The 26,120-nt window shown below is 36.6% G+C and overlaps 1 protein-coding gene across 1 annotated transcript in view; it reads right to left on the bottom strand.

Moving 5' to 3' along the window:
• Ttc30 (tetratricopeptide repeat domain 30) overlaps positions 1–18,905 on the bottom strand; it is a 232,626-nt gene extending 213,721 nt beyond the window's left edge. Inside the window, exons 1-2 of the mRNA XM_090397606.1 lie at positions 18,771–18,905; positions 13,983–14,048 (exon numbers count right to left, since the gene is read on the bottom strand). Of these exons, the coding sequence (XP_090253732.1) occupies positions 13,983–14,048; positions 18,771–18,824 (120 nt within the window). The 5' untranslated portion in view covers positions 18,825–18,905. The remainder of the gene's footprint in view (positions 1–13,982; positions 14,049–18,770) is intronic.
• Positions 18,906–26,120: the final 7,215 nt, after the last annotated feature.

The raw sequence follows: 26,120 nt of genomic DNA, 5'->3' as shown, positions 1-26,120 counted from the left end.
AAATGCTAGTAATAACAGTAATGGAAAAGGAGTAGGAGAACTAAGGTAAGGGTTGATGAAAATAAAGTGTATGATAGATAAAACTGATACAGAAGTGACTGATTAGTGTGAATGAGAGGAAGGAAGTTAATAGTGTAAACAAATGTCAAAGGAGAGCTATGTTGCATTGTAGGGGAATCAATCATTAGAGGTATAGTGAATAACAGAATACATAAAACTGGTGCACTAAAACAGGAGAAAGATGGATTCAGGAGTGAAGAAGTGCTTATAGAAGGAAAGAAGAAATGCATGAAGACGGGATTGGGAGAGTTATGAATAGCAATCAGATTCAAGAATAGGGAAACAGGAGTGGTCAGAGCAAAGAGAGAAGTATACTATAGCAAGTAGAGTAAGGATGATGGTACTGGCAGAATGGTCTCAAAGAGAGTGGAATTGATACATTTACAATACTAATGCAAGGAATATCAGGAATATGTGAACTGAGTTTTTTTTTTTTAATTTTTTTTTTATACTGATCCAATACACAAGAGGTCAAAGAACCTATAAGTATATCAATGCTGCATGTGGGGTGCAGGTGAGGTCTTATTTATTCCACACAAGAGATACAAGAATCTATAGTACATCTGTGCCATGTGTGAGGTGCAGTAAGGATTGGGAAAGAAGAAATCTATTGACATTTTTCTTGAAGAGCTGGAGGTTGAAGTTGTTGGGAAAGACATTATGAGAAAGGCTTCCAGAAGACAGAGGTAGATGGAATAGAAGAGGAAGAGCAGCAGATTCTATGTGTTTGCAGTTGTACTGAAAAAGGATGTAGGGCAGCCTGCTTCTCTTGTTTTAACAGGCCCAACAGCAAGTAGAGGAATGATGTTTGCCAATTCAATGAAGCTGTGAATTCATTGAAGACCATGAAAGTACCTGTAGAAGAAACACAGAGTGAAACACTGCATCTGTGGGGTAGAGATTGAAGTGAGCCTGTGAGGGATGGGTCATCTATGAACTGAACTGCTCTCCTCTGAATGGCATCAAGAATATTTAAGGAGGTTTTAGGTGCACCACCCCAAATGTGTGAACAGTATTCTAAGAATTGGTAGATTTGGGATTTATATAGGGTTAGTAGCTGGGTGGGTGTAAAATAGCTTCTTGAACAGAAAAGAAAGCCTAGTTTTTTAGATACTGAGGAAGCTATTAATGTGATGTGTTTGTGCCAGGAGAGGCTTAAGATAAATGTCAGTCCAAGGAGATATAGCTTATCCTGTCTGGTGGTGTGTATTACTGGGACTTAGGAAAGGTGAGCTGAGATACCAAAGAATGAAAACAGAAAGATTACCAAAACAAGCCTTAAAGTACAAGCCATTAGGAAAAAGAAAACCAGGTCGTCCTCTTAAATGATGACTTCTAAGGCCGGAACAGGCCATACTAGGCCTAAATCCTTGATATGCATGATGATGATGATGAGCTGAGATACCTTTTGCAAGGGAAAACGCAGGACTGTATTTCGGTAGCATTGAAGGTGATCAGGTTATCCTTGTCCAAATGAAGAACAGTATGGAGATCAGTGTTAAAGGCACTAGCTGCAGAAGATCTTGATGTAAGGAATGTCTGGGAACTACATGGTTTGTCAAAGAAATAAGGATAATGGAATGCTATCATCGGCAAAGCTGTGAATAGGATTTGCAGTGAGTAAGAATAAGTCATTTCTATACAAGAGAAAGAGCAAAGTTCTGAGGCGCTACCGAAATGGAGGCAAAACTTGAAGTGAGGATGCCATCCACATGACGTGCAGTGAATGAGCACAGAGAAAATTGGTTATCCAGTTATAGAGGGTGACAAGTAGACCAAAGGAAAGTGGTTTGTGAAGCAGGTCTTGATGCCAAACATGACTGAAAGCCCTGGAAACGTCAAGGGTAACAGAGCATGGCTGAAAAAGAAAAGCTCAAAGAATTGCAGGTTGCAGTAGTTTGAGAGTACTTCTTGAGGTTAAAGTAGGAAGGCAGTTTCCACAGGACAGAAGTAGACAGAATAAAAGAGGAAGAGCAGAGGCAGGCTCAGTGTTTTTGATTACACTTAAAAGAGGTGCTGGGCAGCTACTGTTCTTATTCTAGGTGGAGGAATAATGATTGCCAGTTCAGTGGAGAAGTGGCCATGGAGGTATCTATAGAACACACACATAACAATGCATCTGTGAGAGAGAGGTTGAAGTGAGTCTGTAAAGGAGTCTATGACCCAAATTGCTCTCCTATGGATAGCATAGAGAATTTTTTTGGGAGGTTCAGGTGCACCAACCTACACATGTGAACAGTATTCAAAAGATGGCTGGATTTGGGATTCATACAGAATTAGTAGTTTGGTGGGTGAAAAACAGCAGAAGAGAAAGCTTAGTTTTTTAGATGCTATGGAAGGCTATTAATGTGATGTAATGTGTTTATTTATGCCACTCCTTGAGACCATCAGAGCTGAGGCTTAGAATAAATGGTCTGACCAGAGGAACTGCCAATCCTTTGGCAAATTTTTTGTAACACGTGGATTGACATGCCATTCAATCCTACTGCTTTATGCATATTGATGTCTTTTTAATATGCGGAGAACCTCCAATTCATCTACCTCAATTTTCGCATCATTCTCTGTGACATCAGCAACTGCAATAATCTCTACCTGTACAATACACCAGTGCAAATGATCCCTTATTTATTATTTCTGCTTCTCTCACTTTTTTTACCATTTGCAATTATTAAAGATATCCTTCCATAATTGTTCTTTCTCTTAATTGCTACTTACCAAAAAACATCCTTATGATTTACTTTGGCCTGCTTAGCTAATTTCCTCTCATAATCCGATACTAGCCATACCATACTAGTTATCTGTCTTACCTATACACAGTACAGGTAAGACATATAACTCTCATGGGCATGCTGATCACAGGTCTCTTTATATTTCTCCACAAAGTTTTCTTTTCTATTTTTTTTTTCTTTCTAGTTCCTACTTTATGCATACTCATTACATTTAACTTCCACTTGGTTTATCTTTCTGACCTTGGGTATACAGTCTCATTATGCTTCTCTCAAACAACCTTGACCATTTCCCATGCACTACTGACATTCTTCCCATGCAGCTTCTTATGCCGTAACATTTTTCCACACTGCAGTGTCACAGTATGGTGGTTCATGCAACTGCTTTGATTTCATTCCATTTTATATTCTTGATCTGTTCTTTAGTTTGGTAGTATTTCATTAAATTGAAACAGCATCAATCAAATATCATTATAATATACAGCATCAATACTGTCAGTTACTATTGTTTCATAACACACACTAACACACCAAAAATTATCATCAAATTAAATCTAAGACATTGAATGCTGATTGTACAATCAGAATTGCAAGTGGCGAGGGCAGCTTAGGCTTAAAGTTAAGTACAGGTAACTCTCATTATCTGCATTTTTGCATATATACAGTTTCATTTCAATACATAATGACCATCAATGTTTCCTATCCAAGGTCTGCAAGCTTCTGCACTTTCACCTTCTTTCCTAGCTCTGTCTGCTGTGCTCAGTATCCACTTTGTGTCCTCACTGCCTTATTGCACTATATGGTATTATCTTTATTTGTAAATAACTTCTGCGTCCTTTGCGCAAGAAGTCTGGCAAGACAAAAACAAAGAAACTTAGAGTGAAAAGAAGAATGTGAATAAAGACCAAGTGAAGAAAATGTCTAGGAAACCCCATTTTTTAGAGGTGATGTTGAAAGTTCTGAACTGGTTTGATATAGGCAAATTTAGCATGACATTCAAAGAGCTATGGGACTGAGTGATTCTACAGTGAGAGCAATTCCTAATAATGCTGATATAATTTGTAAGAGCGCTCAATCGTCCATGAATCTCAGTGTGACCAGAGTAACGAAATCTTGATCTCATGCAACTGAGAAAAGGGAAAGGATGTCAGCAATATGGATCGTGCATCAGAACAAGAAGAACATGGCCTTGTCTGGAGCAGTCATATGAAAGAAGGCTGTATGATGATGACGATGATGAGAAATGAAAAGCAACCTACACCTTTTGCTGCAAATTTAATTGGTTCGACCACTATGGGTTCCACAATCTCAACATGACTGGCAAGCCTATAGCTGCTGATCATGCTGCTGCTGAAGAATTTCATGATCTCTTCAAAGCAAAGATATTTATTTATCATATGGCAATCTACATACAGTTATAAATATACATGTGCATAAATCAGTACAACTGCCGGTCTTGTTGGCCAAGTGGTTAGTGTATCCACTCTCCAACCAAAAGACTGCAAGTTAGAATCCCACCATGGGCATCGATGTTTGTGACTGTCTGTGAAAATATTAGTGGTGGTGGTCGGCGGTAGATGGTGTTGGTGTAGATGATGATGATAGTTGTGGTTGGTGAAATGAGTGGTGGAGACAGAGAGTAGGTGACCCACCTCTTGAGCCCTTGGACTCCCTAGAGGTGTTAAGTAATAATAATAATAATAAAATATGCAGAAAGTAAATAAAAAATGTAAATAACAAACAATTAGAGTAAACCATAGACAGCTGCAATTTTGGCAGACAAAACACTTATAAGTTAAGGTCAAGTTCTCTGATCCAGCCTATAACAGGTGGTGTCGCCTCCAGGAAGTCGCTTCTTTGGCCCGTATATGCACGAAGACTGCACTCAGTGGAAATAAGATGGACTGATTGGTTCGGGTGTCCACAGTCACACTCCGGTGAGGGAATTTTTCCCCACTTGTACAGAAAACTTGCACATCTTCCATGGCCAGTACGAATTCTGTTCAGTGTTATCCATGCCATTAGGCTAAATTCCATACCTGGGATGTTAAGGCAGTGCCTATCAAACCAAATTTTGAGTTGGGCATAAGTATTTATACTCCACACTCATTTCCATTGATCTTTGGTATTATAGTTACACATTTTCAGATGTTTAGCTTCACTAAGAGGAGGCTTTCTTGATTTCAATCTGTTAAGCTGTAGTTCTAATATATCATTATGTATAGGCAATTGAGTATTTCTGAGTATTTTGTCATATTCTCGTAATAGAGCGCCACATCTTCGTAGATTTGGTGGTATTATGTTGCTCAGCACTGAAAGCCAATAAACAGAAATTGTTTTTATGATTCCAGATATAAGTCGCATTGTGGTGTTAAGCCGATGGTCAATTAGTTTGGTATGGTAGCTATTATGCCAGATTGGAACACTGCACTCCACCACCGAAAAAACCAGACTGAGTGCAGATGTTCATAATGTGTTTGCTGTTGCACCCACCAGGAAGTGCCACATAATTTATGGATGATGTTATTTCTAGTTCTTATTTTTCCAGCTGTGCTTTCAGCATGTTTCTTATCGCGTGTAACTCCTAGATACTTAGGATATTTATTATGGTATAGGACTGAATTTCCGAATGTGATGTTCAACTCATCGTGTGCCAATTTATTATTGAGATGGAGAGTTGACACTTCAGTTTTACTTTGGCTTGGTTGGAGTCTCCATTTTTTAAAGTAAATAAGCATAAATAAGCAAAGTAAATAGGCAAGGTCGTTTGTGAGTGTTTCCTCCGTCCCTCTTAGTTCTCTATTTCTGGTGGCTAGTGCTATGTCATCTGCACAGCAGAATTTTCTAGATACTGTATCTGGCATATCAGCTATATATAAACTAAATAAGAGAGGGGCTAATACTGAGCCTTGTGGAAGGCCGTTATTAAGTTTCTTCTGGTTATTAATTTTTTCTCCAAGGACAATACAGAAATATTGATTGCTGAGCATATTATTAACAAGTTCTATTGTTCTTTGGCACGGTAGTACTTTCATTAATTTATACAGCATGCCCTCTCTCCAGACAGTGTCGTATGCGGCAATTAGATCAAGAAAGACTGCAGAAGTTTTTAGATTTTGTTGAAAGCTCGCTTCTATCTATGATGTCAGTGCCAAAACCTGGTCATAACTATGATTAGGCCTAAAGCCTGCCTGTTCAATCAGAACGTGTCCAAGGATGGTGTTGCTTTTGCGGTTATACAATAGTCTTTCCAATAGCTGATATGTGCAACTTAGTAGTGCAATTGGTCAATAGTGTTGTGGGTCGTCAGTTTGATTTTCCAGGTTTGGAAAGAGCTATTATCTTAGCTTTCTTAAATTCTGTTGGCAACATGCCGGTGTTCATTATTTCCGAGAAGAAACAGGTAAGTCATTTTTTGGTGTTTTTGCCAGCATGAATAAGAAATTCCGGGTAAACTCCATCGAATCCTGCGGCCTTTCCCGTTTTTGTATCGGCTAGTGCATTGTTGATTTCCTCGTCACTGAAAGGTCTCACATATTCTGATTCATCTTGTAGTTTTCCTTTAATTCTCTGGCTTCTCTTTTAACTTCAATGGTATGATTTCTGTCATGTTGGCATCTCGAGATTTTAATAATATGATCAGCGATTTGGATTAGTACTCACCACTGTAGGACATCCTAGCTTCCATAACACGCTCCAAACCTTCCTATTGGAGTGTCTAAGGTCTATTGGAGTGTCTAAGGTCTAGTCCCTCAATTGTTTCAATCCAGAGTTGTTTTGCTGCATACAATTCACGGAGGAGATCATTTGCGATTTCTAAATCACCACTCACCAGAAATTTCCCATGGAATGTTCACTCATCATTCCATCCAGGGATATACTCAGTGGTGAGCTATGGAAATTTTAACAAAGGGCTTGCATCGTTGAGCAAACAAAAGCTGTATTTCACACAAAAACTTTTATTAATACAGCTTGTGTACAAATGCCACTTCATCATACATGGGAATAATCAACCTGTAAAGGCTATCATTTTTAAACAAATATTTCATAATCTAAACATGAAATATTTGCACACATTCATCTGTGTTAATTTATCTTACATAAGAAAAACATTTTCCAACTATCAAATTATAATAAGAATAAAATCTTTTATATTCGCACATATGCAATAGTCCACATTTTTTATAAACAAAATAAATTTGTTTTGTTTGTGATAGATTTTTATGACAAAAAATTTAGAAATAATAAATAAATATTATCTAAACACAATAATATTGAAATACATTATATTTTTCTTTTGTTTTTATACTTCAAATGATAATCAACGGTACTAATCAAGGAGCATTATTTTATAGTCCTATTTATTTATATGTGATAACCAAAAGTGAATTGTTATTTGTAAAATGGTAGTAACAGTAACTATAATATTTTATTTAATCACTTTCGAGACAATGAGATGATTTTACATGAAAAAAAAAAAACCCTCACTGTCTGGTGTACATTTACCCAGAAAAAAACTCACTTCTTTACAAGTTAACGTTTACAAACAATTACTTTAAGGAAATACTTATGATGACAACAGCTGCCACACCTTATTTCCTTCCTTTTTCACGTCTTGTGTTCTTCTAGAAGGATCTATAGCCGAGCGATGATTTTCTAGAAAAGATTTGACATAGGGATTCAGATTAAATTCATTCAAGGGTTTCCCATTTATACATATTGTCATTAAATCCGAAATATGTTTTACAGTGAGAGAAGATCTCTTCATTCGTTATGATATTATTCATCACACTAAAAGCTCGTTCGGCTTCAGCGCAGCAAACTGCAATTGTTGTCATAATCACTTTGGCTTTTTTCACTGTGCTGGGAATTTCATTTCGTAACTTTTCAATCAAATGTAGCTTTCATCCTGGTAGAAGCACAAATGACCAAATCTTCACTTTAAAGCAAGTCTTTGAGAAATCTTGGGAATATGCCAAGAATGTCTACACATGTTTTTGTGGACTTGGAAAAGGCATATGACCGGGTTCCTCGGGATAAGCTTTGGCAAGTAGTACAGGAGTATGGAGTGGATGGCCAACTATTAGCTGCCATCAAGTCCCTGTATGAATGCCTGGAGTTTTGTGTCAGGGTAAACAGCACAAAGTCTGAACCTTTCACATCTCCACTTGGGCCTAGCTTCCACTGAAGAGACCTCAATAAAGGTCGAAACTAGTCTGGATAGTGGCCCTTCCCTTAATGCATAACATTAGACATATCCGCAAGGAGATGTGTTTTGCATTATGGGAGATACTGAGATAAGAGTGATGTTAGCTTGCTCTGCCTTTGCAAAGAGTTGCCCGGTGTTGTACCACCTTACCCCAGTCCTGAAGATACTTTCAGGTGCAAACTTTGTTTGCTCACACTTGGATAAAGGATTAAACTAAATTTATTATTACTTTCACAGTCACTGTTGGCCACCACCAAGGAAGTTCTGTCACCCCTCCTTTTCATAATATTTATGGACTGGATTGATAGGCACAGCCGAGGCAGTGAGTGTGTCAGAGTTGGAAGATGTAGCATTGGACGTCTGCTTTTTGCAGATGACTGACCTAGTTCTGCTTAGCTCTTCCACAGATGACCTCCAGCAGACCCTGGATAGGTTTGTAGCTGTTTGTGCAGAAGCTGGAATGAGGATCAGTGTAGCCAAAATTGAAACATTTGTGGTCTCAATACAACCATCCCAGTGCACTCTACATGTGAGTGGAGTCCCACTGAGGCAGGTGGAAAAGTTTAAATATCTTGGGTCCATATTCACGAGTGATGGAAAGTGGGATGTAGAGCTAGATACTTACTTGGATTGGCTCAGTAAGCGCAATATTGTGGGAGTTTGGCCGTTTGGCAGTATTGAAGGGGGAGTTAAACCAGAAGGCAAAGCCGGCTGTCTTCAATACAGTCTATGTAACCATTCTTACCCATGTTCATGAGAGTTAGGTGATGACCGAAAGAATGTGGACACGAATCCAAGCGGCTGAAATGAGGTTCCTTTGAGAGGTGTGGGGCTGACAAGACTCAACAGAATCAGAAGCTCTGCAATTTGGGAAACCCTCAATACTCAACCACTGCTTCTCCGTGTTGAGAGATCACAGTTACGTTAGTACGGGCACCTGGTCAGAATGCCACAAGAAAGGCTACCCCAGCAGGCCTTCTTTGCCAAGTCAGAGGATGGGAGGCCATTTGGAAGGCCAAGGACTCACTGGATAGATTATATCCAAAACCTTGGGTGGACATGTTTGGGAGGCCCACCAGAACACCTGAGCTTGGTGGTGGAGGATCATGAACCATTGGAAGTTCCTCTTGCAGCTGCTGCCCCCACAACCCATTAGGAAAGGTGGGCCTTAAAGATGAATGAATGAATGAACTTTCCAGTCAAAGCCATTTCCACTAAATCTCTAAAATCATTAATTTTAATTTCATATTTCAAAATAAAATTTAAAGATCTTATTCTCTTTTTCTCCTCCTAACCATGGATGTAACTTTTTCCATATTCCATGTTTCAGGATAACATTTAAAATGTTTTTCAGTTCTTAATCTTCCAAATCCTCATAATTTTCATTTTTAAGTTTAAAATTACTTTGCTGCATTAATCTATCCTGTAAAGACATTATAAGAGAGTTTAGCTGATTTTGCTTTCAATTGCTATTCCTTCAAATTCTTTTGATTTTAACATGGTATCGATTTTAGATTCATACGAACCTACAGAATTTTTAAAATCATTAATTGCATTAATTGTTTGCATGATTAAGGAGGGTGACTTTGTAGAGCTTCTGACAGATATGACAATTCCTGTAGGATATCAATCATTAATGCTAGATCTTTTAAAAATTCCACATTGAGAAGTTGGTTTAAAAAGTCCTTATATTTATCGTTCGATGCAAAATGCTTGCATAAAGCTGGGTAATTTCTCCACACTGCAAGAGCCATCCGTAAACTGCAAGCTGCCCATCGTGGTCCAAACACACAGCTGATCTTTAAAATTTCGAATACCAAGGTCTTTTGCAATCGTATATAATTCTCGTTGATTTTTTGGTGATTGATGATAAAAAGCATATAATTTATACGTAAATATTTCAAAATGATTTATTTCTTTAATGTTTTTTTTTATTAAATCATCTAATTCTAATCATAAATGATGAGCTTCGCAATGCCAAATCACAATATTGGGAAGTTCGATTGCAACACCTGATTTGTTTTCTAACATTACACTAACTCCATCAAAACAAAATGCAATGAAATGATTTTTTAAATAATTATCAGAAAATCCATATGAATTTAAAGTAGCAATTATAGTAGCATTCCGCAGTGGCATTTTCTAGTTCTATAAGATATACAAAAATCATACATGGTGCAGTGAGCTCAACTTGTATGTGAATAACTAAAAAACACTTATTTTCGATAATGTTGTTGATTCGCCTGCTATTATAGAAATTTTGCAATTTTTTCTATTATTTTGGAGAATATTTCTAATTTTATTTGTTTAGAAATATGTTCAACTATTCTAATTCCTGAGAATCTAGAATGTAATGGTAATCCTAGATCAATATCATTTTTAATTTGCAGCTCAATTAAATCTGGTAAACCAGACATTGGTTGGTTTCTCTTCACCGAACTATAAACAGAATTAAACATTTTTGAAGTTATCAAAATTTCTTTTTCCTTCAATTTGTCAATTAAATTTGGTAATATAGATTTACTACATTCTTCATTTATTTTTATGATTTTATTATGAGTAAATGATTTGTTATGTTTGGAAAACTTTTTACGCAAAGATGCGGTTCTTGAGTCTGTAGTGTTTCCATTCGGTTCCATTTTCATTTCTACCCATTCCTTTGATAGGCGACACTTAATGACACCAACTCCTTCAACACCTAAGTTTTTCTATTTTGAGCAAACATGACATCCTCACTTACCATTTTCAACTTCTAACTACTTATACTGTGTTTTGAAATACAATGCTTGCTTCTGGTTCCAGCAATCAGATAAATGATTTTTTTTTTCTCCTCCAACCTGTTGCATATTCATTGAGTCAATGTGCGTATTATCTTCAACTTCATCTTCATTTTCAACTGCAGTAGAATCACTTTTCATTAGTTTTTCTTACCAAAAAAATTTATTACATTTAACTGTCTTTTCATGTTTCATGAATAAAAATACTTTTGCAATTATAAAAATAAAATTTGCTGAATATACAGTTTTTAAATTTATTATGTTTAAATTTTAAACACAAACAATTGTTATACATCAGTGTACTCATGAACACAGAACTAATTTCCAGTGGAACAACCCGTTGATGACAGTTTTACGAACATTTGATTGGCTACCAGAATCTGTTTACAGAAAACCCACCCACACTGGCAGATACATTCACCAGCAATCCCACCATCCCCCCTCACGACAATATGGGGTTATAAAAACACTATATAACAGGGCAAAATTAATCTGCTCAGATGACAAGGCCCTAACTACTGAACTGAACTACATCCACAACACTTTCTTAGCCAATGGCTATAACCCCAAAAAAAATCCAAAAAATACTAAAACCAGTAAACCACAACCCCCCCCTCCACAATAAAGATTACACCACATCTATCACCATCCCCCTACATCCAGGGCACCTCTGAGAAAATAACCAATATCCTCAGAAAATATGACCTTACTTCTTGTTACAGACCATATAAAAAGTTGGCATCCCTTATCCGCTCTACCAAAGACCAACCACTTCCCCTAGACCTACCTGGTGTATACCAGGTCCCTTGCAGCTGCAAATTGTCCTACTTTGGCCAAACAGGCAGAACAACAAATATCAGGATTTCAGAACACAAAGACTACATCCGGTTTCACCAGTACAGCCGCTCTGGGCTGGCAGACCATGCCTTAGATACCCACCATAGAATTCGTTGGAAGAAAACAAAAATAATACACCGCAGCAAGTTTAAATACGAAAGATTATTCAAAGAATCTTCAGCAGCTCTAAAAAACGTTCCTAACCTCAACAAATTTGGGTGCATGAAACTACCCCAAATTTGGGAGACCTACATTTTGAGAACTTCAGCCCAACTGCCAAGATAACCAAATTAGCCCGCCAGAGGGCACCATTAGGACTTTAGGAACAATATTAGTTTCATGCTTTCTTCCTCATTTGCTTTTGTTAGTGCCTGAGTGCACATACCATATCTTTATGTTCCTGAAGATGGCAGCGTGACGTTGCCGAAATATAGAAGTTATTTATTAAAGTTATCTTCAATTAATTACTTTATATGCGTTGTTAATTCCGTAAACTAATTACCAGTTATGTATGACCAATGTATAAGCCTTGCTACTAGAACCAGAAGGGAGAAGAGTAAAGATAGTGCATGCGCTTATTTTATTTTCAAACTTGGGTGCATTCGTTATAGAGGAGTTGAAACAATAATTCCAAATAATCTATACACTGTAAAGAGATTAATTTTTGTTAGGTTACCATATGAGTTTGTCGTTTAATATATTTCAAAAAATTATATTTCTTTTTTTTTTTTTAAAAAATAAAATTTTAACAAGCGTGAGCCCCTTATAGCTCATCACTGGATATACTCCAGTGGATATACGTCTATACCCCTGGGGATATGTTTTTAGCTATAGAGATAACAGCTCCTAGAAATCAGTCATAGTTAATGGGTACAAAAGATATGAAGTGAACACACTTGTCAAGATCAGTGTCATATTTTTCTGAATCAGCCCTTCGAAAATTCCATCTCGAGCAGGGAGTTGATCGGACAAGAGATATTTTTGCCTACATCAAGGAGGACTGGCTGGTGTTGGCTGTGAGGGAAGTCACTAAGAACTCTTGAGTAGGTAGAGGTTCATTTATATTATTAGAGGTGACGAAACAGAAGTCAGGATTATAGTCTCTTCTCCATTCTGCTGAGTTGAAGGTGCCATGCTCTTTAGCATCAAAAACCGAGTGGATATTGAAGGCCTCAGCCTAGTCGGCGAGGGCTATACTGCATTCATCATTCTTTGTGTACTTCCATAGCTCATGATGGCTAATGAAATCTCCCCCATATATTGTTGGATGATTCAAAAGGGGAAGGACTTGTTGAGGTCATCGAACATTTGGTGGATTGTAAACATTAACAGGCATCAGTTTGCCCAGCTTTGTCATGACCAGGTTAACATCATCATCACTTGGCACAGTAGCGAGTTCGATTTGCTCGATGTTGTTATGCCATACGCATGATGGTAGGTTGCTCCTACAAGCTGGTAGCCGTATATTCTCCCTCTTCTGTACAAGTCTTCTTCGGTGGCGGCATGTGTTTCCTGAAGGAGCATGGCATCAATATTTTGGTCAAGAAGGAGTTATGAGAGGTATTCACATTTTGATTTGCTGATTCCTTTGATGTTAACATGACAAATTCGAACTTGAGATCTGAGATTTCTAGTCAGTTGGTTTTTCAAATGGGTCTTCTTAGAACAGTAAGAACTGTAGTCAGCAGCCAGGAGATCCATGGATAGACTTGCTGCCATGATCGCTCTAGCTAATTTAGCATTATCCAGGGTGGTGCACGAGGAGGCGAGTTAAGTCATGTTCTACTGAGAGATTCTTGAAAAAGCAATCTTCAACTTCGGCATGCTAGCTAAAGATGTGATTAAAATGATGTTACAATGCATTAATCTTGAAAATAAAGAACTACTTTAATAGTTATTTGTTTTTTACATAATGAATATTTTATTTACAACTCTTATGCCTTAATATGCATGACAAATAAGTATATTCATCTGCAAAGATTGGAATCTCAATCATTTGGGAATGTAACCACTGTTATTCCATGTTATGTCTCTCGTTTTATGAGTTTTTGATATATGTGGCAATTCTTGAGAACGCAACCTCTATTATCCCATGTTATGCCTCCCATTTTACATGTATTTGATAAACATGGTTATTCTCAAGAACGCAACCCCACATATAATGGGAGTTACCTATTCATAATCAGAAGTAGAAAAATTTTAGTTACAATAGATAACAATAGATGGTTTTTGGTGGACGGCTAAAAACTACTCCTTGACTGCTCTTTTCTAATCATGTAAAACATTATTTTAGTATTCTTCAAAATGCTCATAAATTAAAATAATCGAGAAAAATGCTATTAAATTAATACATACATATTAATGAATACTTACATTAGGATTACACTGATGCTGTTCATTAAGAATTTCAATTGCCTCCTTAAACTGTCCTTCTTTAATCTAAAAGCAGATGCAAAAATACACTTTACAATCATGAATTATAGATTTACAAAAAATATTTCTGAGAGAAAGAGTGTTCAAGTGTGTCTACCCTTACAAAAGGTCATAAATCTACAGTACATCAGAACTGTGTGCAGGGTAAGAAGTATTTTTTATATCATTTTTATATAATAATAATAATAATAATAATAATAATAACAATATAATTTTTATTTCTATTTTTTTTTTTTTTTTGGATAAATCCTACATGTAGTTCCTCAGTTGTGTTAGAGAAGCATTCTTAGGAACATGTTAAGTCAGAATATAGCTGCACTCTTGATAAAGGTGCAGAGAGTGTGTGTAATTTAACTATATTATGAAGAAATTAATAATACTTAATAATAACGATAATAATTAATAATAAAAAGTACTGCATAGTATTAGAACAGGTACAAAGGAACACAATATTTAAATTCGGCATAATAATAACTGTGAAAATGTAATCGGGTTTGCAATTTTATTTATCTTGCTGTATAGGTAAGCTGGCTCACTAATATGACATTTTAATTCTCAAGAATAACCTGAACTTCTGCTTCATTGAAATGGCCCCGAATTTTGTTTCAACAAACTAAAAATTACACTAGTTTTCCTTTTATTAGCCATCATTATGGATTATAAGCACCTCTGCATAGTTGGAAGAATGATGGATCATATCCTCTTCGACTGGAGAAAACAACTCTTTTAATTCTTAAATGATGAGAAGAATTTTTATATGACTTTTTTAAATAAAGTTGGGTTATCCACTCATACAGAGGTAGCAGAGTTTTTTCTTCCAGAAATTCGGGATTTTCTTTCTGCATACAGACAAATCAGCCAGAGAAAACATGTAATTAGGCAAAATAATATGTAGTAGGTGAAAGAGAGTGCACTGAAGATGGTGAATTGTGCAGTGTTACAGTGTAATGATGCAGAGTAGATGGTTACTGGTATAGCATTGTGCAGTGCAGAGAGGTCTCTGTGATGAGACCTCTTTGCACATTATAGGGCTTTCATATTTCTATAAATAACTTCAAGAGCTGCAGAACTAACTGATTTAACACCCCTACTGGCTGAGGTGGATAAATAGTGAGGACGAATTACAATTTTTATCCATGTTATTCAATAGGTGTTACAGAATCGTATCCAGATTAAGCTGGACATCTACAGACGTCCTGGCCAGTTGGGGGTTAATGGAGCAACCTCAGTATCATAAATCTGAAATTCTAAAACATGTCCACTGAAATGACATAAATCAGGGAATACACTCGTTAAGCGACAAAAATTCATACTAGTGCTTCGCAGTATAAACAACACCAAGAGATTAAAATATACTTACATTTATTGAACTTACTAATATTTTGCTGGTTTTCTACCAACATCTTCAGAGTACAAATTATAACTGTGACAAGAAAATAGGCACTAAACAGAAATCATTAGAACAATTCAAACTGTAACTGAAATAGAACTAATGTCCTAACATGGTGCTCTCGATGGGCTGGATAACCATGAAGTTAATCTGGAGAAGTCAGGCTATCTGGTCTGAGAATGTCTCCCAGACCTTTGGCAAATTAATGCAACCATACTTGTTGAGGAGTACTCCATAGCAGATGCTGATTCTAAAAAAAGTCCTTTTAACCTACAGTTACTTGTTAGCCATTGGGTAACAAGTCCAATGGCTACAGCCTGTGTGAAATAGATAAAATACTATGTGGATTCCTCCATTCCCCCCACAACCAGCACACAGGATCACAGCAAAACTATTTCAATCTCACATATTAAGGGTACATCAAAAAATATAGCTAGTTCTCTATAAATATGATCCCTGTGCCACTTTTAAATTACTCGTGCAGCTAGCTACCCTCATCTGATCTCCTAAAGATCAACTTTATCCTCTTGCACATCCTGGAGTATATAAAGTTCAAAGTTCCTTGTGCCTCCAGTTCGTTGGACAGACTGGTAGATCAGTTCACATCTGCCTTGAAGAACACAAAGATAACATCTACAATCATCTTTATGGCAAGTTAGCATTAGAAGACATGCTCAAGATACTCCTTCATATAAGATGAAATCAAAGAAGACATCAGTTCCATACCTAAAGGTCCAAATGGCTATTTTTAGAATCAGCATCTGCTATTAAGCACTCTCCCAACCTCAACTAATATGGTTGTATTAATTTGACAAAGATCTGGCAGTAATTCTAAGACCTGATAGCCTGACTTCTCCAAATTAACTATATAGTTAGTCGTGCATAGAGGGCACCTTATCAGGATATTAACTCTGTGTTACAAATTGAATTGTTTCTAATGTTTTAGCATAATGTCTGTGTGCATGTCACAATTATACTCGTGCTCTGATGATGCTGATTAGAAAATCAGTGAAATTAGCAAGTTCAATAAATTAATTTATTTTTTCAATTCTTGGTGTTATTTATACCATGATGTACTAATATGAATAATCAACAACATCCAAGCCTTTCTATATGTGTAAGCAGAAAAAAAATTATATTGTTGAAAATGATGGTTTACTGGTCTCAAAATTAAATGGAAACTTTGGAGTTGTTTTTATTCTGAATCATGCAACCAGCCAAAGACTGCACACAAATGATAGTCATACACATAGAATCAATCACATTATCACAGCATTAATGTAAGCATGTATGAAAGGCCATTGAATGTGATATCTAAGTGGAAAATGAAGATGACAATGATGAAATGGAGTTTTTTTCATGGATTTATTTTCATGGTGACTAGATCTGCCTTCACAATGTTATGAATGAATAAATGAATCTATAAATGAATAGCAGCCCATTATTTTCTTTCTTCTGAAAAAGTTCTTTGCCTTTCTTAATACTAAGAAATTTTTTTTTAGAATTACAAGAATCCACTGTTAATGTATCATATAATCAATCATACCAGTTTGAATCAACATCCATTATGGATGCTGCTCAAGAAGAGAGAGGAGTACAGGAACTTTTACAACATCTCTCAAAAAATGTAGATAAACTTATACGTTGGTTACACATGACTTCAAATTTTTCAGGAAATGACAACGTATACCAAAATATTAATTAAAAAACTTTAATCAATACCTTCCTATATTTCGGCAATGTTGGAAGTTGTTTTCCCACTTGGTCAGACTATAATAAATTTAGTTTAATCCTTTAATCAAGTGCAAACAAAGTTTGCTCTGAAGTATCTTCAGGATTGAGGCAACTCATGGTAAAGGTGGATCAAGTTTTCATCACTCCTTGTCTTAGTATCTCCCATAATGCAAAGTACATCTCCTTGTGGAAATGTATATAATGATATGCATTAAGGGAAGGGCCACTACCCAGACTGGTTTCGACCTTTATTGAATGTTCAAGTACAGGTCAAACTCCAAAATCTCAGCATTGTTCCCCTCAGTAACAGATTCACCCTGCCACTGAGAAGAACTCTCAGCATTGGCTCTACCCCGTGGCAGGCTCACCCCACCACAGAGCAGAGCCGCTCATTTGCTCAGATGTCATCTGAGGGGTAACAGCAACAGCCGTGCCTCAGTTAACTTCATGGGCTACAACACTGCCATTCATTACCCCACACACACCCACACACACACAAACCCAGGACCTGGATAACAGCAACAGCGAAGCCTCAGTTAAAACTTCATGGGCTACATCGCTGCCATTCATCACCCAAGCTTCCAACTGGTTTTGACCTTTATTGAGGTCTCGTCAGTGGAAGCCAGACCCAGAAGTGGTGGTGATACCAAGGTAGAAACAATGGCAAAGTCATATTTACCTATACGAGTTGCTAAAAGGAATCTCACCTTATTATTAAATCACTAGTTATTTTTTACTGTGGTGTAACAAAACACTTAAAGGTACACCTAAACAACCACTATGCTCTTGCAATGTACTTGAACAATTAATTCAAGTATACATACACTTTTACCTTTTTCCTCTATTTAGTAAGCTCTGTAACCAACATTTCCATAGTAATCCTAACTTTTAAATACTACAGTTTTGATAATACTATAATATTCAGCCAGCAATGGTTAGTCAATTGGTAGAGCCTCTGCTACTAATTGCTCACACAAAAAGTTAAGCAAGTTTGAGAACGGTTAGTAGTTGGAATAGGTAGGGGTTCAATCGTTCAATGTTGTTGGCACACTCCCCCTCAATGAGTCTTTGGGCTCCCTGGAGGTGTCATCACATAATAATAATAATTCCATACTGTCACGTCTATACTTTTCGTTATTACTGCAGTATATCTTCTCTGATGTCATTACTAACGTATTTCTTCATATAAGTTTCGTATGTAATTACTTCAATACTTTGATGTGGGGGGGAGGGGTGTTCATTACCGATAGTTTTTCTTTTAATTGAAATCAATGTGTTTCGAGGTGGTTTATTTGGGACAGTTAATTCGTTTCAAAAGCTAATTATTTCTTCACCCCACGATAACAGGCGAACAGTTTTATGCCTTAGTTCAGTGTTTACAAATGCATACATAGACACACGGGGGGAGGAGGGGAGAGAATGACGACTAATAACGTACTATTACTTACAGTTTATAATACGGCAAATTCTAAATTAATTTATTATAAGCAATAATGGGTCACTTACAGTTAGCTCAGAGAAATACGACGAATTACTTGCATTCTTTCAATAATTGTAGGTTTTTCAAAATAATATTAACTGAAAATGTTTTTTTAACAACTCACCATGCTATAAACTGTCTTCGTATATTCTCCATCTTTCACTCTGCTTGTTATCATGTCGAAAGCTATTTATAAACTAAAAATAAAAAATATATAAACCAGATACAAGTTTCAACTTCAAACATACATTTACACACAAACATTTACACGGTCCACCATGCGTTGCTAAGGTACTTGTACTGACATCTATCGACTCGTAGTAGTAGTGAGAATTGCTTTTGATCGTCTGCTATAATAGTTGCCATAACTGAAGTTCAATTTTGAAATTTTCTGAGTTACTTTATTTAATTTTCTAAACGCATGTAATATTCGTACATTATTCTAAGGAAATAGTGATCCGCTTAAGACTGTCATGCCAGATTTACTTCACAAAACAGTGAAATTTTAAGAAGGTGAATTTTTTAAAATTAACAAGAGACAGAAGTGATACTTCGTTAACACCAGTATTAAGTAAGTTTTCGAATATTGGTCATGGAAAAGCTAGAATGGAGAAACGTATTTAGTATGCAACCTGCTCATTACTTAATAGTAGATGCATCAACGCCAATGGAATTAGGTACGATTCAAAAGGTATGCGAAATATTTAAAAAAGTAGTTGCACTTTCTCTATCATTAAAAGGATCGAATCGCATTTCAGTTTTAGGGCTATCCACTGTTAGAAAAAATGCTCATTGCATTTTTCCAATGCAAGCATTAAAAGTGAATCAGCGTGATTTTTTTGACGCTGTAGAAAAGTTGCAAAGATTATACCATAATGTGTCATGTGCCGGAGAATGTGATTTTCAGACACTCGAGAAAACTCTACAAATGGCTTTCTCACAGTACAGTGATTATTTGCAGGTATTTACTTCATAGTATTTTTTTCCCCTTTCTAATATTGAATATTACCTTTCGACTGTTTGTTGTATGTGCTAATGATAAAACTTTTATTGCAAGTTGAAGTCTTCATTACTGAAGATTAAAAGATGATCATTTAAAATCTCCATATACCATGAATTTTGTATGCGTTAAATAAATGAGTAAAAATATTATTAGGCTTCATCTGAAAAAAAAAAAAATGTTATGGAGAATTTACAAGGAGAAAGGTTATCAGTACCAGTGGCGCACCCAGGGGGGGAGAAAGGGGCCCTGGCTTCCCCCAAAAGAAAAAGGAGAAAAAAAACACTAGAAAATTATCCAAAAATCTTTTACTAATTAAAATTCTTTTTTTTTTTTTGTCGTGTCTTCTATTTCTATACTACTTATGAATTAGCGGTCACGTAAGGTGGGAATACCCTATAGCTCTTGGGAATCACGGCAGCTGTGAACGCAAGGCGAACGAAGTTGTGCTCGGGCAGACCGAGCGCGGGTCCACCAGAGAGAGGTGATCACGGGTATCATGTATTGGCAATCGCTGCAGCTCAGTCATAGGTTATATGCAATGTGTAGTGTGCATTCTCAAATCGTCTATTCAACTCGGCCTCCCCTCCCCCAAGATTAAATCTTAAGTGCTCGGCTGTCAAGATTTAATCCTGAGTGCGCCACTGATCAGTACACTCATGAACAGTACAACGCTCAGGTTAGAAAGGTTGCCAATCACCATCTCAGCATAGAAAGGCTAAATCAGATTATGAGAAAACCTTAGCCAAGCGGGTCAAAGGACATGCCAAAAAATTCTTCCGCTACATGGCAAGTAAAAGGAAGAATGACTTTGGAATGACCATAGTGGGCGCTGGTAGTATCGAAGTGATTGAATCAGATGTAATAGTAGAGTTACTGTGACCACTTTTTAAAAGTCTATCACACTAGTGAGGATATTTTTGTCTTCTATACCAATAACTGATATGAGAATTGAAGTTAATGATTCAGAGGTACTTAGGATACATATTCCATATACATAATACATAATATACATAATACATATTCCCTGCAAACTTACAGCAGTGAGTTTGCATGGAATATCAGCTTGGGTATTATGTGAATGTACAAAAGAATTGTCAACGCCATTTACTTTGCTATTTTAGTTAAGTTTGAGCTCTGATATGGTCCTTAGGGAGTGGAAGGAAGGTAAAATAGTTCATTGCATAAAAGAAGCTCTAAGACTGCGGTAGCAAATTACAGACCAACCACCATCTAAGGAGCGGTGGTAAAAGTATTGAAAAAGTTGGTTGAAGACAGAATTCAAGAATGGGTGGATAAGAATATGATATCCTATGGAGCCCAACATGGTTTTATTAAAGGTCGGTCCTGCCTTAGTAATTTATTAACTTTTTTTTATAATAGAATGACAGCTGAATTATACAAGAGAATGGCTATGTAGTGATACCGCTATGATTTTGCTAAGGATTTAGACAGGATATCCCATGGAATACTGTTACGCAAATTAGAACAAATGGGGATGGGTATTGAACTGGTGATATGGATAAGAGAAAGGCTCATGGGCAGATACCAAAAATTAGTATATGGAGGAGCAGAGTCCAGGATGAAACAGGTGACCGGTGGTGTGCCTCAAGGCTCTGTACCTTGGACCATTATTGTTTAATTTGTACATACATGATATAGGAAATGAGTTGAAGAGAGAGATATTCAGTTGTTTGCTGCTGATGATGTGATGCAAAGTTGGGTAGCGCAGTAATTAACCAAGCTAATAGAGAGAGCTTGCGGAATGATTCAATGTGAAAAAGTGTAAAGTTATGCATTTTGGGATTAAACGATAAAATTTAAAGTACCACATTGATGGAACGGTACTTTAAAGGATTGATGAAGCTAAGGACTTGGGGTGTTAGTGGATAGAGAGATGATGTTCAGAGGGCACATATTGCTAAGGTGTCCAAGATAGCTCATAGGATTACTTGGTTATTGAAGAACATACTAACATGCAGAGATAAAGAATTTATTATTCCTCTTTATAAGGAGCTAATATACCCACATCTGGATTACTGTGCTCAGGTCTGATCACCTGGATTCCTTGGTGATGAGGAAGTGGTAGAAAAGTTTCAGAGGAGAGTGACCAAGTTGATGGTGTAAAGAACTCTCCTACATTGATAGATCGAGAGTTTTTGGATTACAGAAGTTAGTTCAGAGGCGGAGAAGAGGGGGATATGATAGAAACATTTAAATTACTAAAAGGTTTTTATAAGTTTAATGTAGGGGAAATATTTCAGCGGTGGGATAGTTGTGGAAGAACAAGAGTTCATCTCTGGAAATTAAGTAAGAGGTTAACAAGGGTGTGAGGACTAGATTTTTCGCTTGGAAAGTGGTGAATGAATGGAATGCGTTGCCTGACTCAGTTGAGAGTGCTTCGTCTGTAGATGAGTTCAAGAAGAGGTTTGATAGATATTGTGTGGATAGGTTGGGTCTCCCGCGATGAGTCTTCTGACTCCTTGGAGATATCCATATGATTCAAACTACCTAGCAGTGGTTTGAATCCTATCATGAGCATGGGTGATTTATAAATGTCTTCAGATAGCGGATGAATTTCGTTGTATGGTAAGACCGCCAATCTGCTTATTGCATGCCTGAAATAGCTTCAAAAAGAAGTTCCATGTTTGTGGCCTAGAGCATGGTTTCTAGCTAATCCACCCATGCTAATAATAAGAATGCACTCTTGGCTAACAGACATTGATGGATGGAATTCACATATAAAAGGTTAAGCCCTCCGTACCACATAACACAGTTGGAAGAATGACAGCACATATAACTTTCAATTAAAAAAGTCGGATTCTTGGCGTACGAGACGAGTTTTTGTGGGTTTTTTTCAACTTAAAGTGAGTTAGGTGGGCGCATATAGAGGTAGTATGATGTTTCATTCTTCAAAACAGGCAAATTGGCCAAAGTACCTAGTTAATAGAAGGGGGAAAATTATTATTATCAATTATTATAATCAATATCAGAATGGAATCAACTGACAATCCCCAAAAAAGGACTATCTATTCTCCACATCAACATCAGAAGCATTCAAAAATACTGGCTGACCCTGCAAGCTTATCTGAAGGAAGATATAGACGAAATAGACATTTTAATACTGACTGAAGTATCTACGACAAACGAAGAGGCATCCTCCTACCAAATGCCACACTTCCAACAACACAAACACTGCAGACAAACAAAACGAGGCGGTGGTATAATAATATTTACCAAACATAAACTAGAAGTAACAGAAATAAACTATAAATTAGAATACGCAGAAAACATATGCATCGAAATTAAAAACATCAAACAAGAAAACTCCCTGATATTAAACGCAATATACAGACCACCCAACTTAAGCACCACAAAATTCCTAGAAGAACTAACCAGATGGCTTTCAGCCACGAAAGTAGGCACCTCAAAATACTTGATAATAATAGGAGACATTAATATAAACATTAGGAACATAAATAACAACACAGAACAATACCTAGACCTATTATCGGCATATAACATAACTCCATCCATACAGTCGTATACACGAGAAGAGATAGTCGGAAACACAACAACCTCAACCTGCATTGATCATATAAATATAAGGGCCCCTCCAAACAGCCACACAGCAGCCGTCATAACATGCAAACTAGCAGACCATTATTTCACAGCATTGCAGTTACACACTGAACCAGAACCCATAAAAATCACTGAGGCTACAAAACAGTATCATAGCATTGTAAACGAAGCAATAGTGAACGATGAAATCAGAAAAACAGACTGGATGCAGATAGCATCTTTAGACTCTGCTGAAGCTGTATATAATAATCTTAAACTTGCATTTAACAAAACATACAACAAAGCATTAACAAAAATAAAAATACGCCCCCAAACGAAACAAAATCCATGGATAACAGACAACATACTAACAGACATACAAAGAAAAGATGCCCTATGGAAACAACTTAAGAAGTCACCGAACAATATCGCTCTAAAAGCTGAATACAAAAGAAAACGGAATCTCCTAACAACCCAGATTCGAACGGCAAAAAGAAACTATTACAGCAACAAATTAACAACAGCACAGAACGACATAAAGGAAACCTGGCACCTGATAAATGAAATGCTGGACAATATACACAGAACCACTGCCTCAGAAACAATAAAACACAGCTTTGCCTGCGACCCCAAATCCCTCAAACAGTTGACAAACAACTTTAATCAGCACTTCGTGAACTCTGTCCAAAAGCTACAAGAAACAACCTTTCCTCACACATACGAACATTCTCCACTAAGACCACGAGCAATCCAGTCGATGTTGTTCCCCACAGTAACAAAAGAAGAACTATCACTGGCAATTCAACAAATTAATCCTAACAAAGGACCGGGGATAGACGGAATCAGACCAAAAGACATCAAGAAACACTCAACCGACCTACTTCCAGTTATACAAAAACTGTTAAATAAAATCTTCGAAACGGGACACATACCTGAAACACTGAAAACTGCATTAATCACACCCATACACAAACAGGGAAAAAGAAACATAATAAGTAATTACAGACCTATCGCCACGCTGCCTGTAATCAACCAAATCATGGAGCGCATTGTACATCAGAAACTCTCCACATACGTCGAAAAATTTCAAATCATACCCAAAACACAATATGGCTTTCAAAAAAATAAAGGAACAGCAACACTCCTGGAAGATTTCACAGATCTAATAAACGCTGCATTGGATAAAAACAGAATAACATTAGTGGTATTCATTGACCTAACAAAAGCATTTGACACACTAACACATAAAACCTTGTTAACGAAACTTACCCATATCGGAATTGAAGGTCGTCTACTCCAGTGGTTTAAAGCATACACGAAAAACAGAAAGCACATCACACGTATAGGATCAGCACACAGCAAAGAGGTACATGTAACCTGTGGAGTACCGCAAGGAGCTGTCCTATCTCCCATTCTATTTAACATATACACACACGACATAAGCCAACTCCCCCTAAAAAGTAAAATCTTCCAGTATGCAGACGACACTGCCATAGTTTCCATTCACAACACTGCAAAAATCGCTTACAAAAATATGCAACACGACATCAATCAAATCACTAACTGGTTAACCGAAAACGGCATATATATAAACCCTGGAAAAACAAAGCTAATGATATTCAAAAACCCCCAAACCCTGCCCATAGAAACTAAATATCTCACTATCAAACATTCATCCTCCTATACACAAAGTGCAGAACCAAAAATCACAACCATCACACAGGTGAAAACAACACGCTACCTTGGACTTCACTTTGATGCAGATCAAAGTTGGAATAGCCATACAAACTACCTACATACCAAGCTTAGGATAATAGCAAGCAAACTATACAGATTAAAAGACATTGTTCCAACCAACATAAAAATACTAATCTATAAAGCATTATGTGAAAACATTTTAAGATATGCAATCACATCATACGCATTCTGCGCAGACTTCAGACTTAACAGGCTACAATGGTTGCAAGATAAAATGATAAAACTGATATTCTGGGAACAACCCACTCTTATGCAGGAAGCATGGACAAAACAAAAAATATTTAAGGTGAAACAATTACGCCACTACACAGTCATGTTAAAACACTACTACAGCCCAACATATAGAGTAACCAGAACAACATATCAAATAACAAGACCACAGTCAACAAACTACATAACATATAAGTACAACAATCATCACGGCAAAACCACCCGAAACTTCTACGTACCTCACATGATAAACAAACTGCCGTTCGACAACAGAAACCTAGGAACATACAGAGAGCTGAAACAGGCACTATATAAATATTATAGCAAGAATGAAAATTAGAGCAATTCCTGTTTCTCTCTCCCCCACCACACATACACACACACAAACCTAAGACAACCCCCCCCCTCTCAAAAAACTACCACAACAAGAACACAAAGAAACAAACACACCATGTCTAAATCTAACCCTATTTTCACAAAAAAAAAAAAAAAAGTTAAACTGTAATAGCAGTCGAAGTCTTTCAAGCACGTACCAACAAACAGTAAAATCAATACCTGGCTTGTGACCACTATAGGAACACAACCATGAAACCACCACCCTCTGTCATCTATTATCTTCCTCAGATAAGCTCTGCTAAGCTTCGAGGAAGAAAATTACTAACTTGCAAGTATCTGTTATACACACATGTAATGCGTTATAAATATTATATACATATAATTACTACAGCAACTATGTATGCAATTCATCTGAGACATAAAAAAAAAAAAAAAAAAATTCTGTATAATCCTTATTGTAAATACTGTAAATATTATTATTGTATGTAACTTATACTGAGACATAATAAAATGTAAAAAAAAAAAAAAAAAAAAAAATTATTATTATTATTATTGAATTGTGTGTGTATGCTGCATTACTGCATTGTATCGTAAATTGTGTGCACATTG

This window comes from Typopeltis vanoorti, chromosome 9 (genome assembly GCF_054136105.1).
Source record: "Typopeltis vanoorti isolate ZY-2024b chromosome 9, IOZ_Tvanoo_1.0, whole genome shotgun sequence".
NCBI classification, from domain to species: Eukaryota; Metazoa; Arthropoda; class Arachnida; order Uropygi; family Thelyphonidae; genus Typopeltis; species Typopeltis vanoorti.
Note: the sequence above shows the minus strand (reverse complement) of the source record. Positions and strands in the feature narration are given on the sequence as shown.